We start from the raw sequence: 23,531 nt of genomic DNA on the forward strand, positions 1-23,531 counted from the left end.
TTTTTAGTAAGTTTTAAAAATATCTTCACATTGGGAAAAATATGTCACTTAAAGGAAAACAACAATACAGAATCCTGAACCTTTATTTAAAGTGTATCCATTTAATTAGATTGCAAGTCTATTATATGAGTTTTATTTGTAGCATTATCACCAAAAGAATAGTAAAAAATGCATAAAAATTTGAATTTTAGACAAGAAAGTATGAAAGAGTGTTGAGCCTAAGAATACTGAGTCATAGAAATGCCCCTTGTATTTCTGGAGACAAGTTTTGATTTCAGAAGTCACATAAGGCTTTGCCTTAAAGAAAAAAGAAATGTGTTGGTTCAAAAGCTGCCTCATCTCAGGAGGGCGTCTCCTTGGTCAGTAATAGCTGCACTTCAAAGAGACAGCTGTAAACTGGGCCTATGGTTCTCACCTGTTTTGAAAGACAAGACAGGCCTCTTCCTGGAGCCTTGGGTTGCCCCAGCTGGCAAGGACCCCCGGAGATGAGAGCTGATCAGAGAGATATGCTAATGCCCAAGCCGGGCCCAGACGGAACCATGAGGTTAAAGTAATTAACACAAAGCACAGCTCATGTTGACTTCTGAGATATCTCTGTCTCCAAGAACACAATCACCGGAGCCAAGATTTCTCTGTTTTTTGCTAAAGTAATAGCCTTATCAGAAAACTTAGAAGTTTCCCCAAGAAGATTTTACAACTCATTGTTCCCCTAGTTAGAGTTAGTTAAAGGATCTGTAGTAGCCTTTTAGAAGACTTTGACCCTAAAGCAAACTGCCTGTTAGTATGTAAATGGGCAACGGGAGCTTGTATCTATCCTATATAATACCTGTGTGGATTTTCAGTTTTGGATATATTTTTGGTGGGAGGAAATATTCCCATCCGGATACCCTCCTTTTATCTATTTTCATAAGCCTTTACTTTATAAACTATATCTGTGGCTCTGCGTATTATTATTATTATTCTGTTTCCTACTATTTTTTCATCCTTTGCGATGACCCCTGCCTGAGAGACCTGATCGGAAGAAAAAACCTCTTTGCTGGGAGCGTAGCTAACTCCCCACAAAAGAGAATGTAAATATACAAATAATAAAATAGTAGAGCTATAAAATAATCTATGATTGCATTTATGTAAATAGACCAAGTATTCCAAGTAAAAGGCTACGATTGTCAAATTGAATATACTCATGTTGCTTATGAAAGATACACCTTAAATATAAGCACCCAGAATCATTAAAAGCAAAAGAATAGGAAAAAAACTATCATGAAAACTCTAACCAGGAGAATTTCAGGTAACTAGACTAATCTGATTAATTGAAGCATTAAGGTAAGAAACATTACTAGAGATAAAGAGGAATATTTTGTAGTGATAAAGTGATCATAATGATGAATTGGAAGACATAATATCACAGCTTCCATTAATATAAAGCAAAATTGACAGAAATAAAAGGAGAACTAAATTCACAATCATGGTGAGGAACTTGAACATAGCTCTCCTGAAAGACGATAGATCAAAAAATAAAAAGAAAATTCATACAGATGCAAAAGATCACAACAACATAATTAACCATCTTAACCCAATTGACATGTATAAAACATAGCACCCAACAGCAATAGAATTAATATGCTTTTCAAGTGCATATAAAACACCAAAACCAACTAAATGTTGAAATATAAAAAAGTCTCAATAAATCTTAAGCTATTAAAATTATTCAGAATATGTTTTCTGACCACAATGGAATTCAGCTATGAATCAATAATAACAACATCTCTAAAAAAACCCACACTTCAGAAAAATTGAAAAATATACATCTAAGTAATCTATTGGTCAAAGAAAACATAAATGAAAATTATAAAATATTTTGAACTGATGATAATAAATATACAATATAAGCAACTTTGTAGGATGTGGAAAATGGAGTGCATAGAAAGAAATACACAGATGCACCTTGATTTATGATGAGATTATGTCCCACTAAACCCATTGTAAGTTGAAAATAACATTAAGTCAAAAATGCACTTACTAAACCTAACCTAAAAAGCATCATAGCTTAGCCTAACCTACCTTAAATGTGCTCAGAACAGTTACATTAACCTACAGATAGGTAAAATCACCTAACACAAAGCGTATTTTATAATTATGTTGAATAGCTCATGTAATTTATTGAATACTATACTGAAAATGAAAAACAGAATGATTGCACGGTGCTCAAAGTACACTTTCTACTGAATGCATATCACTTTTGCACCACTGTAAAGCTGAAAAGTTGTAAGTTGAGCTATTCCAAGTCAGGGACCATATGCATAGTCAAATACATATACATATATGAAATTCAGGGTATCCAGGAATCAGAAAAGTGATGGTCAATATGGATAATCTACCAAGTTTATTGTGTATGTGTTTCAAGAGAGATTATAAAGAATTTGAAACTGCACATATGGTAGTAAAATTCAACAGAAATCAAGCAGGTGGGAGGGTGGAGGGGAATGGGTAAATTCACACCTAACAGGTACAGTGCACACTATTTGGGCAATGGACACACTTGCAATTTTGACTCTAACTTTACAAAAGCAATTCATATAGCTTGTACCCCTGTAATATTCTGAAATAAAAAATAAAGAGTTATGGAAGAAGCAAGTGTCTGTCCAGGACACGTGAGTATGTGTGTAACAAAACCAAAATAATCTCCAGATAAGTGTTAGTCCCATGGTCATGTTGTAAGCCTTATTGAATTCCAGTAAAGCATCCTCTACATAAGAAAATAAAAAAGAATTTGAAACTTTCTAATTTAAAAAGAGAGATGGAAAGAAACAGTAATATTAATAGTAACATGACAAATTGTAGAGATATGTGTAGTAAATCTACGTGCATACATCCCTCAATGGATGATTAGAGATCTCATATTTTTCCTACTCTCTGTTCATGGACAGCCTCTAACCTTTTATTGTGAAGAATAGTGCTTTTAGTCTGAATCCATTTTAACTAGACTGTAAGCCAGCTGTTATTATCTGAATTGAGGCATCAGGACTAAGATTTTAATAGATGATGTAAAACAAGGAGCAACTGAGTGTGCAGCAGCCTAGCATCAAGGGGCTCAGACAGGAAAGATTTTATAAAAGAGGATGGGCAATAACTAAGAAATTGCGCTGGGGACTAAGAATGACACGTGATGCAGGGCTGTTAAATCTCTGAAATGCATGGTATATAAAAAAAGGAAGAGTACCCTCTATTTTTTGTTTTTAATTTTTATTATTATAAATAATAAGAATAAAAGCAATGTTTTTGCTCTTTGTCAGAAAACATAATGTTTTGAGGTATATACACATTGCAGAATGCTTAAATCTAACTAATCAACAAATGTATTCACTTGATATAATTATCATTTCTTGGTGAGAACACTTAATATCCACTCTCTTTGGGTTTTTGAAGAATGCAATGCATCATCATTAACTATAGTCACCATGCTGTACAATAGATCTCTTGAACTTATCTCTGCTATCTAATTGTAATTGTGTATCTTTTGAACACCAAGCCGCTGCCTTCCTCCTCCCTAATCACCCCAGACTCTGGTAGCAACCATTATACTCTTTACTTCTATAAGATCAACTCTTTAACTTGTTTTACTATTTATTTGTTTTTAATTATTGTGGGTACATAATAGTTGTGTATCTTTATAAGGTATGTGTGATGGTTTGATACAGGCATATAATGTGAATTAATCAAATCAGAGTAATTGGGTTATCTATCATCTCAGGCATTTATCATTTCTTTGTGTTAGGAACATTCAAATTCCACTCATTGAGTTATCTTAAAGTATACCCTAACTTATTGTTGATTATAGTCACTGTTGTGCTATAAAATATTGTTCATTCTTTCTATCTAACTGTATTTTTGTACCCATTAACCATCCCCACTTTATCTCTCCCTTCCCGCTACCCTTCCTAGCTTCTGGTAACCGTCATATTACTCTTCGTCTCTATGAGATCAATTATTTTAGTATTTAGTTCCTACATATGAGTGAGAACATCTGAGATTTGTCTTTCTATGCTTGCCTTATCTCACTTAACATAATGTTCTCCAGTTCTAAACATATTGTTGCAAATGAAAGGATTTCATTCTTTTTGTGTCTATATAATATTCCATTGTGTATATGTACCACAATTTCTTTATCTATTCATCTGTTGATGGACACTCAGGCTGATTCCAAATCTTGGCTATTGTGAATAGTGCTACAATAAACATGGGAGTGCAGATATCTTTTCGATATACTGAATTCCCCTCTTTTGGATATATATCCACCAGTGGGATTGCTGGGTCATATGGTAGTTCTATTTTTAGCTTTTTGAGGAACCTCCATACTGTTCTCCAAAGTGGTTGCACTAATTTACATTCCAACCAACAGTGTACAAGGGTTCCCTTTTCTTCACAGCCTTGCCAGCATTTATCATCACCTGTCTTTTTGATAAAAGCTATTTTAACCAAAGAGAGATGATATCTCATTATAGTTTTGATTTGCCTTTCTCTGATGACTAATGATGTTGAGCATTTTTTAATATACCTGTTGGTCTTTGAATGTCTTCTTTTGAGAAATGTCTATTCAGATCCTTTGTCCATTATTTAATCAGATTATTTATTTTTTTCCTATTGAGTAGTTAGAGCTCCTTATATATTCTAGTTATTAATCCTTTGTCAGATGAGTAGTTAGCAAATATTTTCTCCCATTCTGTGGGTTATCTCTTCCTTTTGTTGATTGTTTCCTTTGTTATGCAGAATCTTTTTAACTTGATGTGATCCCATTTGTCCAATTTTGCTTTGGCTGCCTGGGCTCTGAGGGTATTACTCAAGAAGTCTTTGCCTAAACCAATGTCCTGAAACATTTCCCCAAAGTTTTCTTTTAGTGGTTTCATAGTTTCAGGTCTTAGATTTAAGTTGTTAATCCATTTTTATTTGGTTTTTGTATATGGAAATAGATAATGGTCTAGTTTCATTCTTCTGCATATGGATATCCAGTTTTCCCAGCACCAAGACGTACATGTATTATTCACATTTATTCACCACAAATAACTACAGCATGTAAAACATTGTATTAGCAGCTGTAAAATATATAAAATTGAAAAGATGAATAAAACTCTTCACCAAACTCAGAGAAGTTTATAATCTAGTATCAAAGCGAGATATACACATGACTCAAGATGGTCAGATTAATTCCACTGGGGTAAAAAAGGGAGGCACTATGGAGTAGGCAGAGTTTAAACTGAGACTTATAGGATGGGCATAGTTTTTCAAATGAAGACTGGTGTTAGGTTTTCTATGTGGTAGAGGATACTTGATCATACACCTTAAGAAAAAATTGGGGGAGTGACTAATCTGGAAAAAATGAGCTAGGAACTGACGTGAATAACGGGTGAATGGAAGAGTGTTTGAGAAATTTTGTATTTTGGTTAGGATCAGTCTTTGATGTTGCAAAACAGGGAAGACAGAGATCAAAGCTATTATTCTGATGAAAGACAATACTATAGAAATGATAAATCAGTTTATAAGTCCTCCAGGAATAATTAGGTAATTATAGATGAGCTATATTAGGAAACATTCTCAAATGACTCCTATAATATCCATGAAGCTCTCAACTGCTATCCAAAAAGGGGCCTGGCTACTAATGTAAATTAATCCCAGGAAATAGTCACTATCTACTCCCCACCATTTCCAGAACATGATCAGGATAAAAAATGAGTAAAACACACTTACCCTTGTTCAACAAACTCACGAATTCAGATGCCTGAATCATATGGGAAGCTATGCTGACAACAGGACAAAATGTGAGGATTGACACAACAGGACTGAAAGTAGGATGAGAAAGACAATTTAACTGTATATCTAAGATAAGCAGGAAAGGGTAAGAATACAGATAGTGCCAGAAATCTGATGGAAAAGTCAAGTAAAATAGCACAAAGTCAGAAACTGGTAAAGCACATCTTAAAAAAAAAAAAAAGACACAGTTTCACTTAAAACAAAACACACAAACACATAAGTATGAGTCACCTTAAAATTTTTAAAAATCATAAGGGAGAAGGAAAGAACTAAAGGAAATTCTTACTCCAGATAAGAAGCATTAAATAAGAATATTAATAATATTTCTCAGAGATAGGGAAGGCAGCGAATGCCACATGTCATTCACTTTACATAAGAATCAAAGTTCTGCAGTCAGTGTATGTATCCCCACAAGAGATCCATTTATGGAACAAAACCAAGTTGAGCTGTGTCAGGTAGAAACAAGAGATCTAACACATACACATGTATTATTAGACAAGTCAGAAGACTGAGAAGCATTTAAAATAATTGTAATAACATTTGTTCTTTATTTGACAAACCATACCACTCTAAGCTCCTGTAAGTATAGCTTGACAATTTTCTCTCACATAGATGACACCAGGAAAAACTTCCAGGTAATTCCAGAATGCATAAAACTAAAGTTCCAGTCAGTGCAATAAAAGGCAGGAGCCAAGATATGGATATCCCCATAATCAACTGAAATATTGAGGAGAACAAAATTTAAACTTATTCCTGCAGAAACAATTTAAATTTTCTATGCATCATAAAAATTATTACCCATTACCAATTTCTGTTTCCAAGGTCAGACCTCAAGCATACTTCTTACAACCTTCTCAGCAGTTTTTTGTATTCCCTGCTTGATCTCCTTGGTTCTCACACCATAAACAATGGGGTTCAGAGCTGGAGGGATAAGGTGGTGCAGGATGTTGAGCAGGATGGGGACATCTGGAGGGATTCTCTTCCTGGCCAGGTTAGTGATGACCAGAACCAGCAGGACTGTGCTGAAGAAGAGGATAAGGATAAAGTGGGAACCACAAGTGCCGAGAGCTTTGGCCATAGCTCCCTCAGCCTTGATCCTTAGCACATTTTTCAAGACAAAAGAATAAGAGAGAACAATAAGGACAAGATCAGAGCCCAGCAGAGTCCAACCTATAACAAACTGGTAGAGTTGATTGAAAGCAATGTCATCACAAGACAGTTTGGACACAGACATGTTAGTACAGATGCAGTTCTTGATCATGTTTCCTGCACAGTATTTGAGTCGGGAGGAAAGTATGGGGATAGGCATAGTAAGAAGGCCATTCCGGGCCACAATAAAGATGGCAGCCCTAACCACAAACTGGTCAGTGATGATGGAGGTATACCGTAGGGGGTGGTAGATGGCCACATAGCGGTCATAGGCCACGATCATGAATGTGCAGGACTCCATGGTCAGAAAACTGTTCATGATGTACATCTGGAGGAAGCAGGCAGAAAAACTGATGAGTCTGAGGTCAAACCAGAAGATGGCCAGGACCTTCGGAAGAACAGTGAGGCAGAGCACAATGTCCAGCAGGGAGAGGAGGCTGAGCAGGTAGTACATGGGCTGGTGCAGAGCGGCCTCCAGCCAGATGGTGATCAGGAGGGTCATGTTGGCCCCCATGGCCAGGAGGAAGAGGAGGCTGAGGGGCAGGGACAGCCAGTGCTGCCAACTCTGGAAGTTGGGGAAGCAGATGAGGAGGAATTCAGAGACTGGGGCAGTGGAGTAGTTGCTGGGTAATGTCATGAAATAAATCCTAAACTGAGGAATTTCACCTGGGTTTGTGTATGATAAAACATAGGAATTAGGTTGAGAGAAAACAAAACTGTCAAAATATTTGCTAACACTTTCTCATCCAGAAAATTGATAAGATATAGAAGACCAACCCAAATCAAGGCAAATTTCAGTAAATATTAATATGAGCGGAAGTGGGTTTAGCAAATTATTTCTGAAGTTAATTAAGAAAAACAAATAAAACAAACTAGAACATAAAGGTTTAGAAGGAAAATGATGAGAACAGCTACCTCATTAAAACATTCTACAAAGTTCCAAAAGTTTTTCCAAGTGGTACTGACAAATCAAAATGACTAATTATAGATTCCATGGGCCAGAAATCCTCATTAGTTTACAGATTAACCTAGAATTAATAAACATGTCATAAAATTATATTTAACTATAGGGTCCTTTCCAGAAGTATTGCTGTCTTAATTTATTGGATGGGAGTAAGAAATTAGTTTTTCCTCAATTTTTTATCAGACACCAAAATAAATTTGACATAGGAAAATTTATGATATACTCCAAATCCTATTATAAACTAGAGGAAAATAAAAGTAAACATTGACTAAGTATAAATAGGATCCCCCAAACCTCCTATCATTCTGATTTATTGTACTTTTGGCACCACCCATCTTGGACATACTGAATTCAAGTTTGCACAAGTGCAATTCAATGTTCCTATAAAAAGTTGTAGTCAAAGGAGGGCTGTTTTCATTAAAATTTTTAACTACCAACCTCAAATGAGCACTTAATATGCATGTTCATTACAATAACTTTCTCTAATTAATTCTTCTGCCCATTTCAAGCAATTTTTCAAATTTTCTATATTCTTTTCAAATGCTAAATCTCCTCCCCTCTCAGATAACTTCTCTGACTGAGTCACAAAGATAGCGGAAATATCAAATGCAAGTTTCTCAATTTCCCATGATAGACTCACAAACCTATTAATATCTATATCCTTGTTCTCCTCTTTGGAGAAGTAGAATCAAGGATCTATGCCTCCTGCTAATGGCAATCCCTCTGCCTCTGATTTGGATTCTCTCTACCTGAACCTTCCTCGGAACTTTGACTGATGAATTATCCAGTCCATTCCTTGTGAATTCAAACTTTCCTGATCCTTCCTATGGATATTCAAAATGTTCAAGTCTCTCATATCTTAATAAATTTCTTCATGAGATACCACCATACCCCTGTCAGAATAGCCATTATTAAAAAGTCAAAAAACAACAGATACTAACATGAATACAGAGAAAAAAGAATGCTTATACACAGCTGGTGGGACTGCAAACTAGTATGACCCCTATGGAAAACAGTGGAGATTACTCAAAGAACTAAAAGTAGAGCTACCATTCAATCCAGCAATCCCACTATTGGGTATCTACCCAAAGGAAAAGAAATCATTTTATTAAAAATATATCTGCACTTGAATGTTTTTTGCAGCACAATTGCAAATGTATGGAATCAACCTAATTGCCTATCAGTTCTTGAGTGGAAAGAAAATGTGGGATATATATACCGTGGAGTACTACTAAGTCAAAAAAAAAGGGATGACATTATTTCTTTTGCAGCAAGTTGGGTGGAACTGGAGTCCATTATCCTAAGTGAAGTATCTCAGGAGTGGAAAAACAAACACCATATGTTCTCACTAATAGGTGAGAGCTAAATAATGGATACATACGGCCACAGAGAGACATAAAGGACATTGGAAACTAAGAAGGTGGGAGGGTAAAAGGGGGTGTCGGGATAAAAACTAACCTATCAGATATAATCAACACTGTCCTGATGATGGGCACACTGATAGCCCTGCCTTCAGCATTATGTGGTGTATCCATGTAACAAAAACATTTATACCCCCTTAATATTTGGTAATAAAAATAAATAAACAAATAAACAAATAAATAAATGTCTTCATCTATACCACATCCCCATTTAGTGTAAAGACCATGATTTCATTTTGAGGTGAATACACTAAATCTCGTTCTTCTCCTCTTTTACACCCAAACTTAAGTGACAAAAAGAGGCAAAGGACATCTAAAAGGGAACCAGTGACTGATGGCTTCAGTAGTCCATTTGAGAAGTGATCACTGTGTCAATAAATGGCTCTGGGATGGCTTGAAGGATGAAAAATGGGGCATCTTTTAGAGGTATAAATACAATGACAAAAACAGAGATTAGACTAACTAGTTGTACAGAAGAAGAGAGAGTAGGAATTCTAAAATTGCACCGCCTGTTCTGATTTAAATGACGAAGTAAATTTCACAAGACAAGCAATAGTCTTTGAAAAAACTTGATGTACATTATGGAGGCAGAGATTATAGACCAATTTTGATATGCTGCATTTATGAGATCTGTAAACTATCAAAATATATATGACATGAAATGTTGGAGAAAGCAGTTTGACTTCACTTGAAAGCTCAAAGTTAGAGATAATGAACTGGATGTCATCAGCACCATGGTGTGTGGTTCAAACCATAGGACTTAATAAATTCACTTAAGGAGAATATGTAGATTAAAAGACAAAAAAGTATAACAATGGAGCCCTAAGAAACATCGACCTTTAAGCCAAGATCAGGAGAGGTAAAGAAATGTCAAAGGAGACCTAAAAAAAAAGACCAGAGACATAACCAAAAATCAAATGGAGTGGCCAGATGTGTCCACATAAAGAATTTCAGTAATATGGGAAGAGAAGTTGTCCCTTGCATTTGGCAATTAGATAATCACTGGGAGAAGAGCAAGAAAAGTTCAGCAGGAAGAGAGAAATAGAATGCAGAAGAACAAGGAGCCAATAGTTCCTGAGTGCATGGACACAGGGAAGACTGCTCAGCTTGGCAGAATCTTCGCTCCGGCAAACAGCATTACATGAAGGGAAAACTGAATGCAGAGGCAGAAGTGCATATGTTAAAGCAGGGATTTTTTAATAAAGAAAATTTGAATATATTTAAACTAGGGGCAAAAGATTGTTGAAAGAAAAATATTGCTGATAAAGAGGAAAAAAATAATTAAAGGAACAGCCCTTGGGGAAACAATGACTATTACTATTTAAATACTGTATAAAACACATCACTGTTTGACTTTCTCACCTCTCTTTTCCCAATCCACTGTAAAATCTCTGAAGTACAATAGAATGTATTTTCCATCCTTTCTTCCCATGCTATGTTTAAAACTCAATAAATCCTTAATAAATGCTTGTACAATAAATGTTTCAATTCTTAGAGTATTGAGTTTTAGTTTAAAGATTCAAAAAAGAAAAAAATAAATAGAAAAATATTAACCAAGGGTCCCAAGGTAACTGATGGAGGAAGTGAGCCAAGCCACAGGAAGAAGCTCAAGACATGAATAGGAACTGATAGAGAGCTGTGGGCCAGAGGTAGGGATAGCGATGGCACAAAGTTCTTGCTGAAGCTTAGGGACATTAAATAAGGCATTCCAACTAATTGCAGTTAAGGGCCCTCTGGCCCCAAAAGCCTAACACTTGGTGGGTGGGAAAATCCTCATTCAGTCCTCTGACTTACTAGGCCTTTTGCCTTCATATGTACACCACCACCAAAGACCCTAGTGGTTCCTTCTTTATGAAAGAAAATGCCTTAGGTCTGTTACAATCCCTCATTGCAAACAATATCCCATCACCTAAATTGTCCTTATTCCTCACCTCTGCAATTCTCCTTTCCTGTCTGATGCCAGTATCTTGGAAAGATCCTTTCCCTGACTCCTTCCTCTTATTCCTCCCTCTGTGCATAGTCCCCATCTTTGATCATGCTTCACAATTCCCAGTCTCTAATCCATCCTCTTCCCTGTCCTTTTTCCTTCCTCACATTGTGGAGAACTATTCTGATTAGGCTCATTCTCTGCTACCTAGATTTTACTAAGAACAGTGTATTTTATAAAGAATAATAGAGAAAGGTGTAAAAAGGAATAGATGTAAAAAAAGTGGTTAGATACCTGGATGTATTGTCAAGTGGAGGTATAGACATGAATACGAGTTGAATGTTTGAAATACACAGTTGATAAGAACTATTAGAAACTTACACTATACTAACAGAAGTAACAGCGATCAGCGTGAAACTGATAATTTCTATTCTGCTTTTCTCTGGTTCAACCACACTTAAAATATTGTTTCCAGTTCAGTGCACCCTGATTTAAAGAACATTTTTGAAACTTTACCACATATAAAAAGTTATCTAGAATAAAGGTGACATTAAAAATTCATTATGAGAATCATTTTAGGAAAGTGTAGATATTTTAACTAAGTGACGCCTTCTGAATATATGATTCAAGCAGAAGAGGCAAAAACACTAGGGTCCATTATAGGAAGAGACATCTGTTTCTGTTGGCTATAAATCCTGTCTATTAATCAGAGGAAGCTTTCTGTCCTGTTAACACTAGAACACGTTGGTAGAAAGCAATAAGCACATTTCCTCACCATCTCTTTCTTCCCTGAGCCTCATGGACCTGGGTGTCCCACGTCATATTAAACTAAAAATGCTGTTTCTGTCCCAGAACTATACTTCCCCTCTCTTAAATCCCTAGACTGCTACTCAGGGCACACTTGCATGAAGTTCTCAGCCACAGAACACATGGGATCCCTTGTATTCAATGATATGGGATTGCTGAGAATATAGAAGAGTCCCTTCCAGGAGGAACCTAGGATTTCTAAACATTCATGCATCCAGTACTATAATTCATGGAGTTCTTTTTTCATAGGAGCCAATATAAAAATGAAGAGAAACTCTTCTCTTCTGACTCTTCCAGTGACCCAGCGGCTACTGACCTAATACAGCATTGCTCCCTCCCTTAGCCTTGGAACTCACAGAGGATGCAATAGATTAGGTCCCACTAGAGAAGTCAGCTGCCTGAATCCAGTAACTAGAGCTGAAACTGCCTCAGAATCTAGGGGGTTTTATGATCTACAATCAATTCCTGACACTAATGCCACCCCCTTCTCCAAGCCATCTGGGAATAGTAGTTTGTGACACTGAGACCCAGCAGCTGATGGGCTAGATCTCATGAGGACCTTCATCTTACCTAATGTTACAGTGCTACTGGGTACCAGTAAATGAAATATGGGGAAAAGAATTTGAAACTGAGTTGAAATTCAAATCTATATCTATCTGCTTGAGTACACTGATCATCCTCTTAAACATTCATTGGTTCTACTTCCAATACCCTGAAATGTTATACTGATAGATTTCCTTATATTGAAACATTTCAGAATTCCTTAACAAAAGTACAGGATTTCCTTCTTTTTGTAGTCTCCTGCACGAATTTCAGCAGCTAATTTACTCCATGTAAATCTCACTTATTCAATAAATATTTATTTATTATTACCAACTACACATCCAGAATGAGATTAGATACAGATATAAACAGTAACTAAAGTTGTTATGCTCCCTGACCTCATAAAAATTCCATTATAGTAATTGCATTACAATATCAGTAGCTTCTTACAGTTCATAAAATAAAACCAACTTTCCTAATATGGACTACTCAAAACCACACATGAACTAGACTGTAAGCTTCATGAGGACCAGATACATGTCAATTTTGTTCTTGATTAACATGGTGTTTAGTACAGTGTTTAGAATGGAATAGAGTCAACACATTTTTACCTAATTAATGAATTCAAGATCATACATAATCTATATACTTCACACCTCTCTAGTATATATGAAACCACTTTTGTCAGTGAGTGATTATTCCTTGTTACAGTCACTGTTGAATGTCTCCTGGGGGTTTGTGATTACAAAGTTAAAGTGAAACCAGTCAGTTTCATTGTGTGTGTTTTTTTTTCCTTTACCTCCTAGGCCCAACACTGGGGTTGGGCAGACAACCAGTTGGGAAGGCAAACAGTTGGGGTCAACCCAGCGTGGTGTTTACTCTCTAAGTGACCACACACCCATTTTCTTCTCTGACCTGCTCTGTGCTTGGGGAGGCTGGTCTCTATGGCCTGTTACAGCTGGGCTTTCTGACATGACTCTCTGACCTCCAGTTCAGACAATAGGAGCCACCTGAAGATCAAAATATGGAAAGAGAAAGAAAGTGGGGTACTTATTCCTACCCCACCCCCCACCGTTTGGTTTCATGCAGTCCTGTCAGTGGCTGGGTTTCTCTGTAGCCAGAGAGCCTATTGGGAAGCAGCTCCAGTGCTCACTAGGTTTGAGTAATGTGGCTGCCTCTTCTTGCCCCTTCAGGCTGGGGTGGGGTGGAATGGGGGTGGGTAGTGGTTTCCTGCCATTGTGAGCTGCCAGGTGCTTCTTGTTGGTTTCCTTGACCCCACCAACACCTCTATAAATAGTCACCTCACTAAACTCCTTTGAGTGAAACCCTTTTCTTGTGTTCTCTGTTTCCTGCTTACATCATAAGTTATACAGTAATTATTACCAGAAGGGGTCCCAAGAACAGACCCTCAAAATGGGATGCAAGGATTGGGTTACTCATATACTTGATGATCACATGGAAAACCTACTTTCCAGGGCGAAATGGAACATTGTTAAAATGTAGCATGGAGTGGCATCTTGATCAATACACATTACAGCCAGTGTGTGGGATGCCGGGCAGGTAGACAGCGAGGTGCTGTGGTGAGAAAGGCTATAGGATGGGCTACTTGAGTTAAAATCCCAGCACCATCACTTACTAGCTGTTACTTTGGACAGATCACTTGACCTCTGTGGCTCTCACTTGCCTTATTTAACATGAAGACAACAATAGTGACCTATCTCGAAGGGTGCTTGTGAAGATTAAAGGTCAATATAGAGATAGCACTTAGAACAGTGCTAAGCACTACATAGTTGTTAGCTGTTATAATTGCACTATTTTTATGTAACTCATACTAATTCCTTTGTGTCCTTAGCTTTTCTTTTTGGTAGAAACTCCTTACACATTCCTCAGACTTTTCGGGAAGTTGTAACCAACTAAAAAATCTAAAGCTCAACCTCTAATGCCTATTTATTCCACTATATGTATGTTTTCCTCATTATAGGGTCATTAGCACAAAGAGAGAGGACAGACTGGGTTTTCCACATCACCTTTGCTGGAGCTAAAATACAAAGCCTGGGTCCTGAGCCTGCTGGGAGTTCATATCAAAGAGCCCCTTAAAACCAGGACCTGAGAAGAAAGACATTCTTAGTGGGTGAAAAAGGGGGGGATTCCAGAAAAGGAAGATGGTAGGGACACCTGCTGTATTGGACTTGGGTCTAGGAGAGAGGGGGATGAGGGTTGAGGGGGAGGTAGGGAGGGAAGAGAAAAAGGAAAAGGGAAGGAAACTTCAAGCAAGGGAAGGGAAGAGAATAGAAGGGGAAGAGACAAGGAGGGAAAGAGAGGGGAGGAGGAGGGAAGACTATGCCTTGAGAATTCCTAGTCACAACTGCCCTTAGGGTGTTTGGTGGCTGGGAATTCATGAAACTTTGCAAGTCCTAAAATCTAATAAGTAAATTATTTTTATTGGCTAAAATTGTTTGTAACATTCCTTTTATTATTCTTTTAATATCTAGCATGATGTGCAGTAGTAATTCCTTCTTCAATCATCATTATGATTCTTTGTGATTCTTCCTTTTTCCTCAATAGGTCTTACTAGGGCTTTATTATTTTTATTAAAGTTTCCCCCAAAAATAATTTTAAGATTTGTTGATTTTCTCTCTTGTTTCAGTTTTCTATTTTATTAATTCTGCTCTTGCCTTCACTAATTACTTATTCTTATTTATCCTGGGCTTAATGTAATCTTCTTTTTCTAAATTCTTAACTTGTCAACTTAAATAACTGACTTTAACTCTGTATTCTTTTCTAATATAAGCATGTAAAGGTATAAATTTCTCTTTATTTTCTCTTTAGCTAAATTCCACAGCTTCTGCTATATGTCATTATCAATCAGTTTGAAATATATTCTAACTTTCCCTGTAATTTGTTATTTGATCTGTGGGTTATTTAGATGTTCCTTGTTTAGTGTTCAACTATTTAGGGCGTTTTTATTGCATCTTGTATTATTGTTTTCCAATTTAATTCTGTGTTGGTAAGAGAATGTATTCTGTAACATTTTATTCCTTTGAAATTTATTGAGATATTAATATATTTTCTCATCTACCACCAAAAAAATGCCCTTCTCCCCTCCCCATGGCTTTCTAGCCACCCATGTGACATTATCAACAGTCCGTAGTTTCCTTACCCAAAGGATGAGAAAGAAGCCCACATATTGCCCATTAGGGAAGAACCTCATGTCTTCCACTTCCACTTCCACAGAGAAGGGCTTTTCTTCCTCTCACCACAAGAAGCAAATATGGGAGTGAATACTTCTCTCTTCTCTCCCCTCTTCTATGTGGGAAGAAGGATCACTAATACAATTGGATAGACATTTTGGGGAGCAATGGATAAAATGGATGGGGTTATTGTGTTTCAAAAGCACAAAACATGCTTAAATCTGCCTGCTTATGGGGAAGTGCACAAGGATTGAATCAGATTCTTTGAGAAACTTCTGGAATTCATAAATCACATTGATTAGATTTATCTTAAAAACTAGAATGTAGAAAGCTGCACACCAGTTTATAGGTACATATGTATGGAAGGTAAGGATTATTAGTTAGGGAAAGAGGAATCGGAGAAGTTAAAGCTTGATGTAGGGATGGGAATATGTTCTCGTTAAGAGATCCAGGGAATACTCCCAGTTCAAAATCATTAGAAATGATAACCAAAATTGAAAATAATTCATTAGTAAATTGATGAGGTAATTACTCTTGCATTGCCAGAGCACCTAGATCAGTTTAGTAAGCTGTGCACACAAAGTAACAAGAATCTTACCTCCCTGCAAAATGGAGGAGGTGCCTCTGTATCTCCAACTCCCATAAATGCAGTGGAACCAGATAGAAACAGAGGCCATTCCAAGGTAACTTTGTTTCTCCAAGTTGAAACAGAGAAAAAGCATGGAAAGGTGGCTCCAAAGATCAGCAAAATATACTGAATCATCTCACTTCTAGGTATAAAAGCTTCTCTATTTCAGGAAAAGATGAGGGAATCCAGCTCACTTTTCATTTTCCTCTTGACAGCCTGAAAGGAATTTTGTCTGTTATAAAATCCCTGCACAATGACCTATAGAGTCCCACAATCACCGCACAGAGGCGGTGACTTCCACAGCCTCTGAGAAAACTCACACCAACTTCCCAACCACTTAATTCTCAGCTATGAATACATAAGAATAGGAATCTACAATTATTTAAGCAGAACAAACATTATGAAAAAGGAAGACCAGGCTAAACAAGCAGAAAACTAATACTTAGAGAAAGATTGAATGCAGAAAAAATATGTTTATAAAATATGTAATAATATTTTATAAATATCCTTTTTAATGCATCTTTGAGGTTGCACAGAAGTAAAGGAATGTAAGTCACCATGAAAGGTAAGAAAAGGTTAATGCAAACAGCCAGTGTTAATACTTACATGAATGGCTATGCAGTGTAAATATTAGAATATTTTCATAATATTGATAAATATTTAGTATGGGTGATCAAGGAAAACAGATAAGGCACCAATAAACAAAAATAGGAGTGGACTACAGACATAGTAGAAAATAAAATACACTAAAAAAATAATATACCAATTTTCTGATAGTAGATTTAAATAAGAGTACAATTGAGACATATTTAGACAAACAAAAACTGCAAACCTTTACAAAAGGATATTCTAAAACATATACTTCAGGCAGAAGTATACATATCCCACTTGGAAGATCTAAGATAAAAAACAAATTTTTTAGGCTATAGGTTCGTCTGATGCAAAAAAAAATCCCAAAAATACAGTGGCTTAATCCAGATGCAAGTTTATTTCTGGCTCAGGTTCAAGACGAGGTTTTGGCCCAATGTCAGGAATACAGGCTCATCCATATTATTGCTCTGTGATCTTCAACTCACTTCTACGTCTTGGGTTCCAAGAAAGCTGCTTAAGATCCCATCATCATATCCACATTGCAAGCGTCAGCAAGTGGTGTAAATGAAAAGAAAGAGCAAACTGAATCATTTTATAGCCTACCAAATGGAAGTACCTCTAGGGTCAAGGAAGTTTATTTTAATAGATGTGCTGCGAAATAGCCTGGGCTTCCAGATCTAGGACTTAAACTTGTCAGAGTTTAAGTCCTAGATCTGGAACCAAGCTGATGAGAATGTGTAATTCCTCCTTTGAGGAGGAATTCATGACTGGTTGCTGCACCATCTGGCCCACCCCTGGGAAGCTCCAGAAGCTATTTTCATGCCCTAAGCTCCATTCTTTCCCTTCCCACCCACCGAAGCCCACAGGGGATAGAGCTATTTTAGTCATCTGAACCTAGAGCATAAAGCTCATTCTTCAGGAAGAAGGAGGAGGAAAAAATCAAGAAGACAAAATTCAATATGGGGGTAGTGGTGAATAGGGAGAAAGTGGAGGAAAAACCAGGGAGGCATCGGGAATTCTAAATAAAGAGCATATACATTTGAAAAGCAAATATTTCTAGACTTAGGATGGAAAGAACTTCATTTCAGATATTAGGTGTATTCTTGGAAAAATTATATTTAAATAAGGATTTAATATTATGCTTAAACAGGGTCATTTTATTAATATTATGGCCAGTGTACAAAAATGAACCATAAAGCATAACATGTTATAGAAACATATTATTTCCCTTATTACCCACATTGCAATGGATTAATTGAAAATAGAATGGGCAAGTGAAATACTTATTAATGGTAGGGCATGACAAGACCATGATAATCTGACTCACTCACTGGACAAGTAGTGACTTCATCTGATTATGTGCAGCAGTGAAGGGGAAGTGCCTTAGGAAGCCTCTGAGCAACAGGAGTGAGAGAGCTGGAAAGATGCTGAGACATAATCCTCTCTTTGACAACGCATAGGTCTGAATTATAGGACTCAGGTGGCAGCTGTATTTCAAATGATGGGGCATAACAAGGAGAGATACTATTAGGTTATTAAGTATGAAATGTCTAATTTCCTTAAGTACTAAGTTTGACAGTTGATATCTCTGACATTTCGCTTTGACATTCTTGTTTTATTTTTACTGTGAAGGTACATTCTCAGGCTTTCAAATGCATGGTTTAGCTTTTGCTAAATTTTTGATTATCTTTCAATTTTTTTAGAGCAATTTTTGTGAAAGAATGGGTAAGTCAACAATTCATACTACTTTTGAATATGAGTTTCATTGTAGAACCAATGCAGTGCAGACAGCTCAAAATATCAACAAAGTGCTTGGGAAGGATTTGGCTAATGAACGCATAGTACATGGATGGTTTGAGAAGTTCATTCTGGTGATTTTAACCTTGAAAATGAGCCACATGGGCAACCTAAGCCCAAGGTGGATAATGATGAGCTGAAAGCTGTAGTGGAAGAGAATTCATCTCAACCTGTGTGTGAATTAGCAGCAAGGTTTGAAGTTACTATTCCAACAATACTGCACCATTTGAAACAAATTGGCAAGATAAAGACACTGGATAGATGGGTTCTGCATTAATTAAACAACCGTCAGAAGAGAAATCATCTCGAAGCTTGCCTTTATTTTTGTTATGACATAAAGGCAAACAATTTCTATACCATATTGTTATATGTGATGAAAAGTGGATTCTTTTTGGCAATCACAAGCATTCAGCACAATGGTTGGAGAAAGGTGAAGTGCCTAAACACAGTAGAAAACTGAATATTCATCAAAAAAAGCTAATGGTGTCTGTTGGGTGGGCCAGTGCTGGTTTATCCACTACAGCTTCATGAAACATGATCAATCTATTACAGCAGATGTCTACTGCAACCCATTGGATGAAATGATGAGGATGTTCATGATTAAGCAGCCAAGATTGGTGGCCAGAGACAGGCCAATCCTCTTGCAAGACAATACTCAAGCGCATGTCACACAAATAATGCTGCTGAAAGTACAGAGGCTGGACTTGGAAACTCTATGTCACCCACCAACCATATTCACCAGACCTTGCACAAACTGACTACACTTCTTCCAGGCTTTGGACTACTTCTTGCAAGGAAATATATTCAGTTCTCAACAAGCTGTGGAAAATGCCTTTTATGATTTCATTGCCACTCACTCTCCAGGCTTCTTCGCTGCTGGCATAAACAAGCTACTGTAAAGATGGCAAAACTGTGTTGATAGTTTAGGCACATACTTTGATTAATTATACTTATTCTTGTTTGAGATATAAGAAACTACACTTTTGATTCAAAATCAGACATTTCATATCCAATGAGCTGTCACTTTGAACTTGTCTGTCTTCCAAAGGGAACCTTGGGTCGGGTATCAGCCTCACCTCATCTGGCCAACCTGGTGCTGACCATAAATAATGCCTAGGGATAGAGATGGTCCTATTATACTTTATCTCTGCAATCCTGTCACCTCTTTCTAAATGGAAGAAGAGATCCCAGGAAGACTTCTGCTATGTCCTGGTTATGTATTGTCAGTGTGCCTGAACCAGAGGATCTCACTGAGGAACAGCTGAAATTAGGAGTCGAAATTTTCTTGATAATAAATCAAGAAAAGGGGGAAATATGATAGAAAGAAGAGAGGCAGACAAAAGTGATGACACCAAGGAAAGATGCTGTCGCTCTTTTCTAATAAGAATGCTTCAGAAGCAGAGAGTAATAGCTTAGCAGCTGTTCTCAGATGAAATGCCAAGTCATACCTGATGTTGAGAGAAGTTGCAGAAGCTATTCTATGCCAAGAAGGAAAGCTGGACTAAAGGACTCAACAGGATTATCTGGAGAAAATATGTGTTACAGCATTTGCAGACTCTGTCTATTTCTTTTGTTATTTTACAGGTAAACTGAGCATGATAATTCCTTGTACTGCCCAGTCAAGCATCTGCACACTGTGTGGCTGTGAATCTAGAAGACAATGTAGCAAGACGGCTGCTTGGTTGTGGTGAAAGAAGATTGCTATTTCATGATTATTGTGTCAGGACCTGTCATGCTCCCTCAAACATACTAGATGGGACTGTGGAGAGAATTTTGAGGGGCATTAGAATCCAGGTGAGCACTGGGATGGTAACACAGCACATATCACTGACAGCTGTACTTCTGTGTTTCAGGAGAGATACTGTTGAAAGTGTCATGGCATACTCAGACTGCACTGGATATAAATAGAATGTATGCAGGTGACAGTATTATGGGACACCCAATAGTTTTGGGTTCCTAAGTGATAACCCTCACATAAGCAAGGGGATTACTCAAGAAAATAACCTAGTAATAAAAATGACTATAGGGAAAGAGGAGGACTCAAATGCTGTGGATACACATATCCCAAGGTAAAGGTAAATGGGGTGTGAGATAATGATCTGCCTGCTATTCAGAGGGAAGCAGGGGAAACAGTGTGTTTAGGGAAATAATAATAATAACTCATTTAAAATGTATGTAATTTAAAGTACTGTACAAAAACCACTTATGATTGGTTTATTAACTCTTCAAAACAACAATAAGAAATAAGATTATTATTCACCCCTTTCAAGGTAATGAAATCAAGGATCCACAAGTTTAGCCAAAGTTCATAAAGTCTGAGTAGACAAATTTAGCCAAATTGCTTCATCTGACAATCAGATTCCAATTATCCAGACTAACCCAATCCTAGTGGTCACTATCGTATATAATTTCATTTAGTGCTGACTTAAAATAAGGCTCTGTGTTATAAGGACACATAATAGCGTAAGATACGATTGTTGTTTCCAAGAAGTTTTCAAAGCAAGGGAGAAATAAGAGATGCACTAAGATATTCTGTCTTGTTCAACACATTTTTTATTTTATATTTCTTTATATAAGGAACAGTTTTAAAAAATCCTCCAAAATAAAAAAGATGAATAAAATATTATCTGAACCTAAAAGAAGCATATGCGTGTCAGAGAAAGACATACAGCTACTCAAGCAAGAGAAATAATTCCATTGGAGAGGATTAGGGAAGGAGGACCTGTACAGGTGCATTTGAATTAAACCTAGCAAGTAAGATGGGCTTTCTCAAATGATGATACCAGTAAAAGAAGGCTGACATGGTAAGTATCAAATGATTAAAAAGAGACAGAAAAATGGGTAGAGGAAATTTTCTGGAAATAGTGAGTGGTTCATTTGGGATACCATGGCAGAGAAAAAAAAGTTAGTTTGAGATAAATTTAAATGTATGTAAGGGCCAGAACATAGGTCTATGATAGAAAATGCTGTAATGTATTAATATTAAACAATTTTAAGTACTGTAGAAATATTAAATTTTAATACAAGTCATCCAGCAAAAGTAAGTTTTAATGCAAAAGAAAGTAGCATATATCTCATACTTTTATACAAATAAAAATTTTAAAAAGGAATTAAAAGAACAGGAAATGCTGCACCCAGAGGGTTGGCACAGACTGAGAACCTTTACTTGTCTAGAAGGATCTGAGGAGCCAGTGGATGGCACATCTGCCACAGGAGCCACAGAACAGAGTTGGGGTATTCAAGGCAGAGCACTGAAACCCAAGAGCCAACGTTCTTGGGTCAACATCTGCACTTCAGCCCAAGTGATGCCTTCATGGCACAGAAGCCAGGCAGGGCTTTGCCAGGCTGAATCAGGGACAGGAAAGGAATCTGTCATTTGCAAATCCAGAGACAGGTAGACCTTTTGCGGGGCACTGTATAAAGTTGTTTTTCTCTAATGGTCAAATGCTCCCACTCTAATCCAGTTCCATTTGACTAAGGCTTGGAAAAACCCTCAGTTATGGATTGATTAGGGAAAATTCCCAAGTAACCACAGAATACAGGAAAGCAAAGTTTTCTTTGAAGCAACAAGAAACAAAGATTGAAAAATGAATGTTTTCATTGTTGTCTGAGATATTGGGAAAAAGTGCAATCAGAACTCATTTCAGGATCAAAAGGGAAAATTTCCTTTCCCTTTCCAACATAAAAATAATTCCCTATGTCCCTATTTTTCATTAGCAACTCCAAAAGTACATATAATCCTTTTTACCTTTTACAACTTTCTCAGCAGTTTCTGTATTCCCTGCTTGATCTCCTTGGTTCTCACACCATAAACAATGGGGTTCAGAGCTGGAGGGATAAGGTGGTGCAGGATGTTGAGCAGGATGGGGACATCTGGAGGGATTCTCTTCCTGGCCAGGTTAGTGATGACCAGAACCAGCAGGACTGTGCTGAAGAAGAGGATGAGGATGAAGTGGGGGCCACATGTGTTCAGGGCCTTGGTGACAGCACCCTCTGCCTTGATCCTTAGCACAACTTTCAAGATAAAGGAGTAGGAGAGAATAATAAGGATGAGGTCAGAGCCCAGCAGTGTCCATCCTGCCACAAACTGGTAGAGCCGATTAAAAGTGATGTCTTCACAGGAGAGTTTGGACACAGACAGGTTGGTGCAGATGCAGTTCTTGATGATGTTGCCTGCACAGTAGCTGAGTCTGGCAGAAAGGATGGGAACAGGAAGAGAAACAAGGGCATTCCGGGCCACAATAAACATGGCAGCCCTAACCACAAATTGGTCAGTGATGATGGATGGGTATCTCAGTGGCTGGCAGATGGCCACATAGCGGTCATAGGCCATGATCATGAATGTGCAGGACTCCATGGTCAGAAAACTGTTCATGATGTACATCTGGAGGAAGCAGGCAGAGAAACTAATGGGCTTGAGGTCGAACCAGAAGATGGCCAGGACCTTGGGGATGACGGTGAGGCAGAGCACAATGTCCAGCAGGGAGAGGAGGCTGAGCAGGTAGTACATGGGCTGGTGCAGAGCGGCCTCCATCCAGATGGTGATCAGGAGGGTGGCGTTGGCCCCCATGGCCATGAGGAAGAGGAGGCTGAGGGGCAGGGACAGCCAGTGCTGCCAACTCTGGAAGTTGGGGAAGCAGATGAGGAGGAATTCAGAGACCGGGGCAGTGGAGTAGTTTCTCGGTGATAACATGTAAAGAATCCTGAT

At 37.5% G+C, this 23,531-nt stretch overlaps 2 protein-coding genes across 2 annotated transcripts; both read right to left on the reverse strand.

Moving 5' to 3' along the window:
* Positions 1-6,628: 6,628 nt before the first annotated feature.
* On the reverse strand, positions 6,629-7,591 carry LOC123642058 (olfactory receptor 56A4-like). The gene has a single exon (XM_045556984.1). The coding sequence runs from the start codon at positions 7,589-7,591 to the stop codon at positions 6,629-6,631; it is 963 nt and encodes a 320-aa protein (XP_045412940.1).
* Positions 7,592-22,574: 14,983 nt separating this feature from the next.
* LOC123641618 (olfactory receptor 56A4) lies at positions 22,575-23,531 on the reverse strand. Its single transcript, XM_045556500.1, has one exon. It carries the CDS (start codon positions 23,514-23,516, stop codon positions 22,575-22,577), a length of 942 nt encoding a protein of 313 aa, XP_045412456.1. The 5' UTR covers positions 23,517-23,531.

The sequence above is a fragment of the Lemur catta genome, chromosome 7 (genome assembly GCF_020740605.2).
Source record: "Lemur catta isolate mLemCat1 chromosome 7, mLemCat1.pri, whole genome shotgun sequence".
Taxonomy (NCBI): Eukaryota; Metazoa; Chordata; class Mammalia; order Primates; family Lemuridae; genus Lemur; species Lemur catta.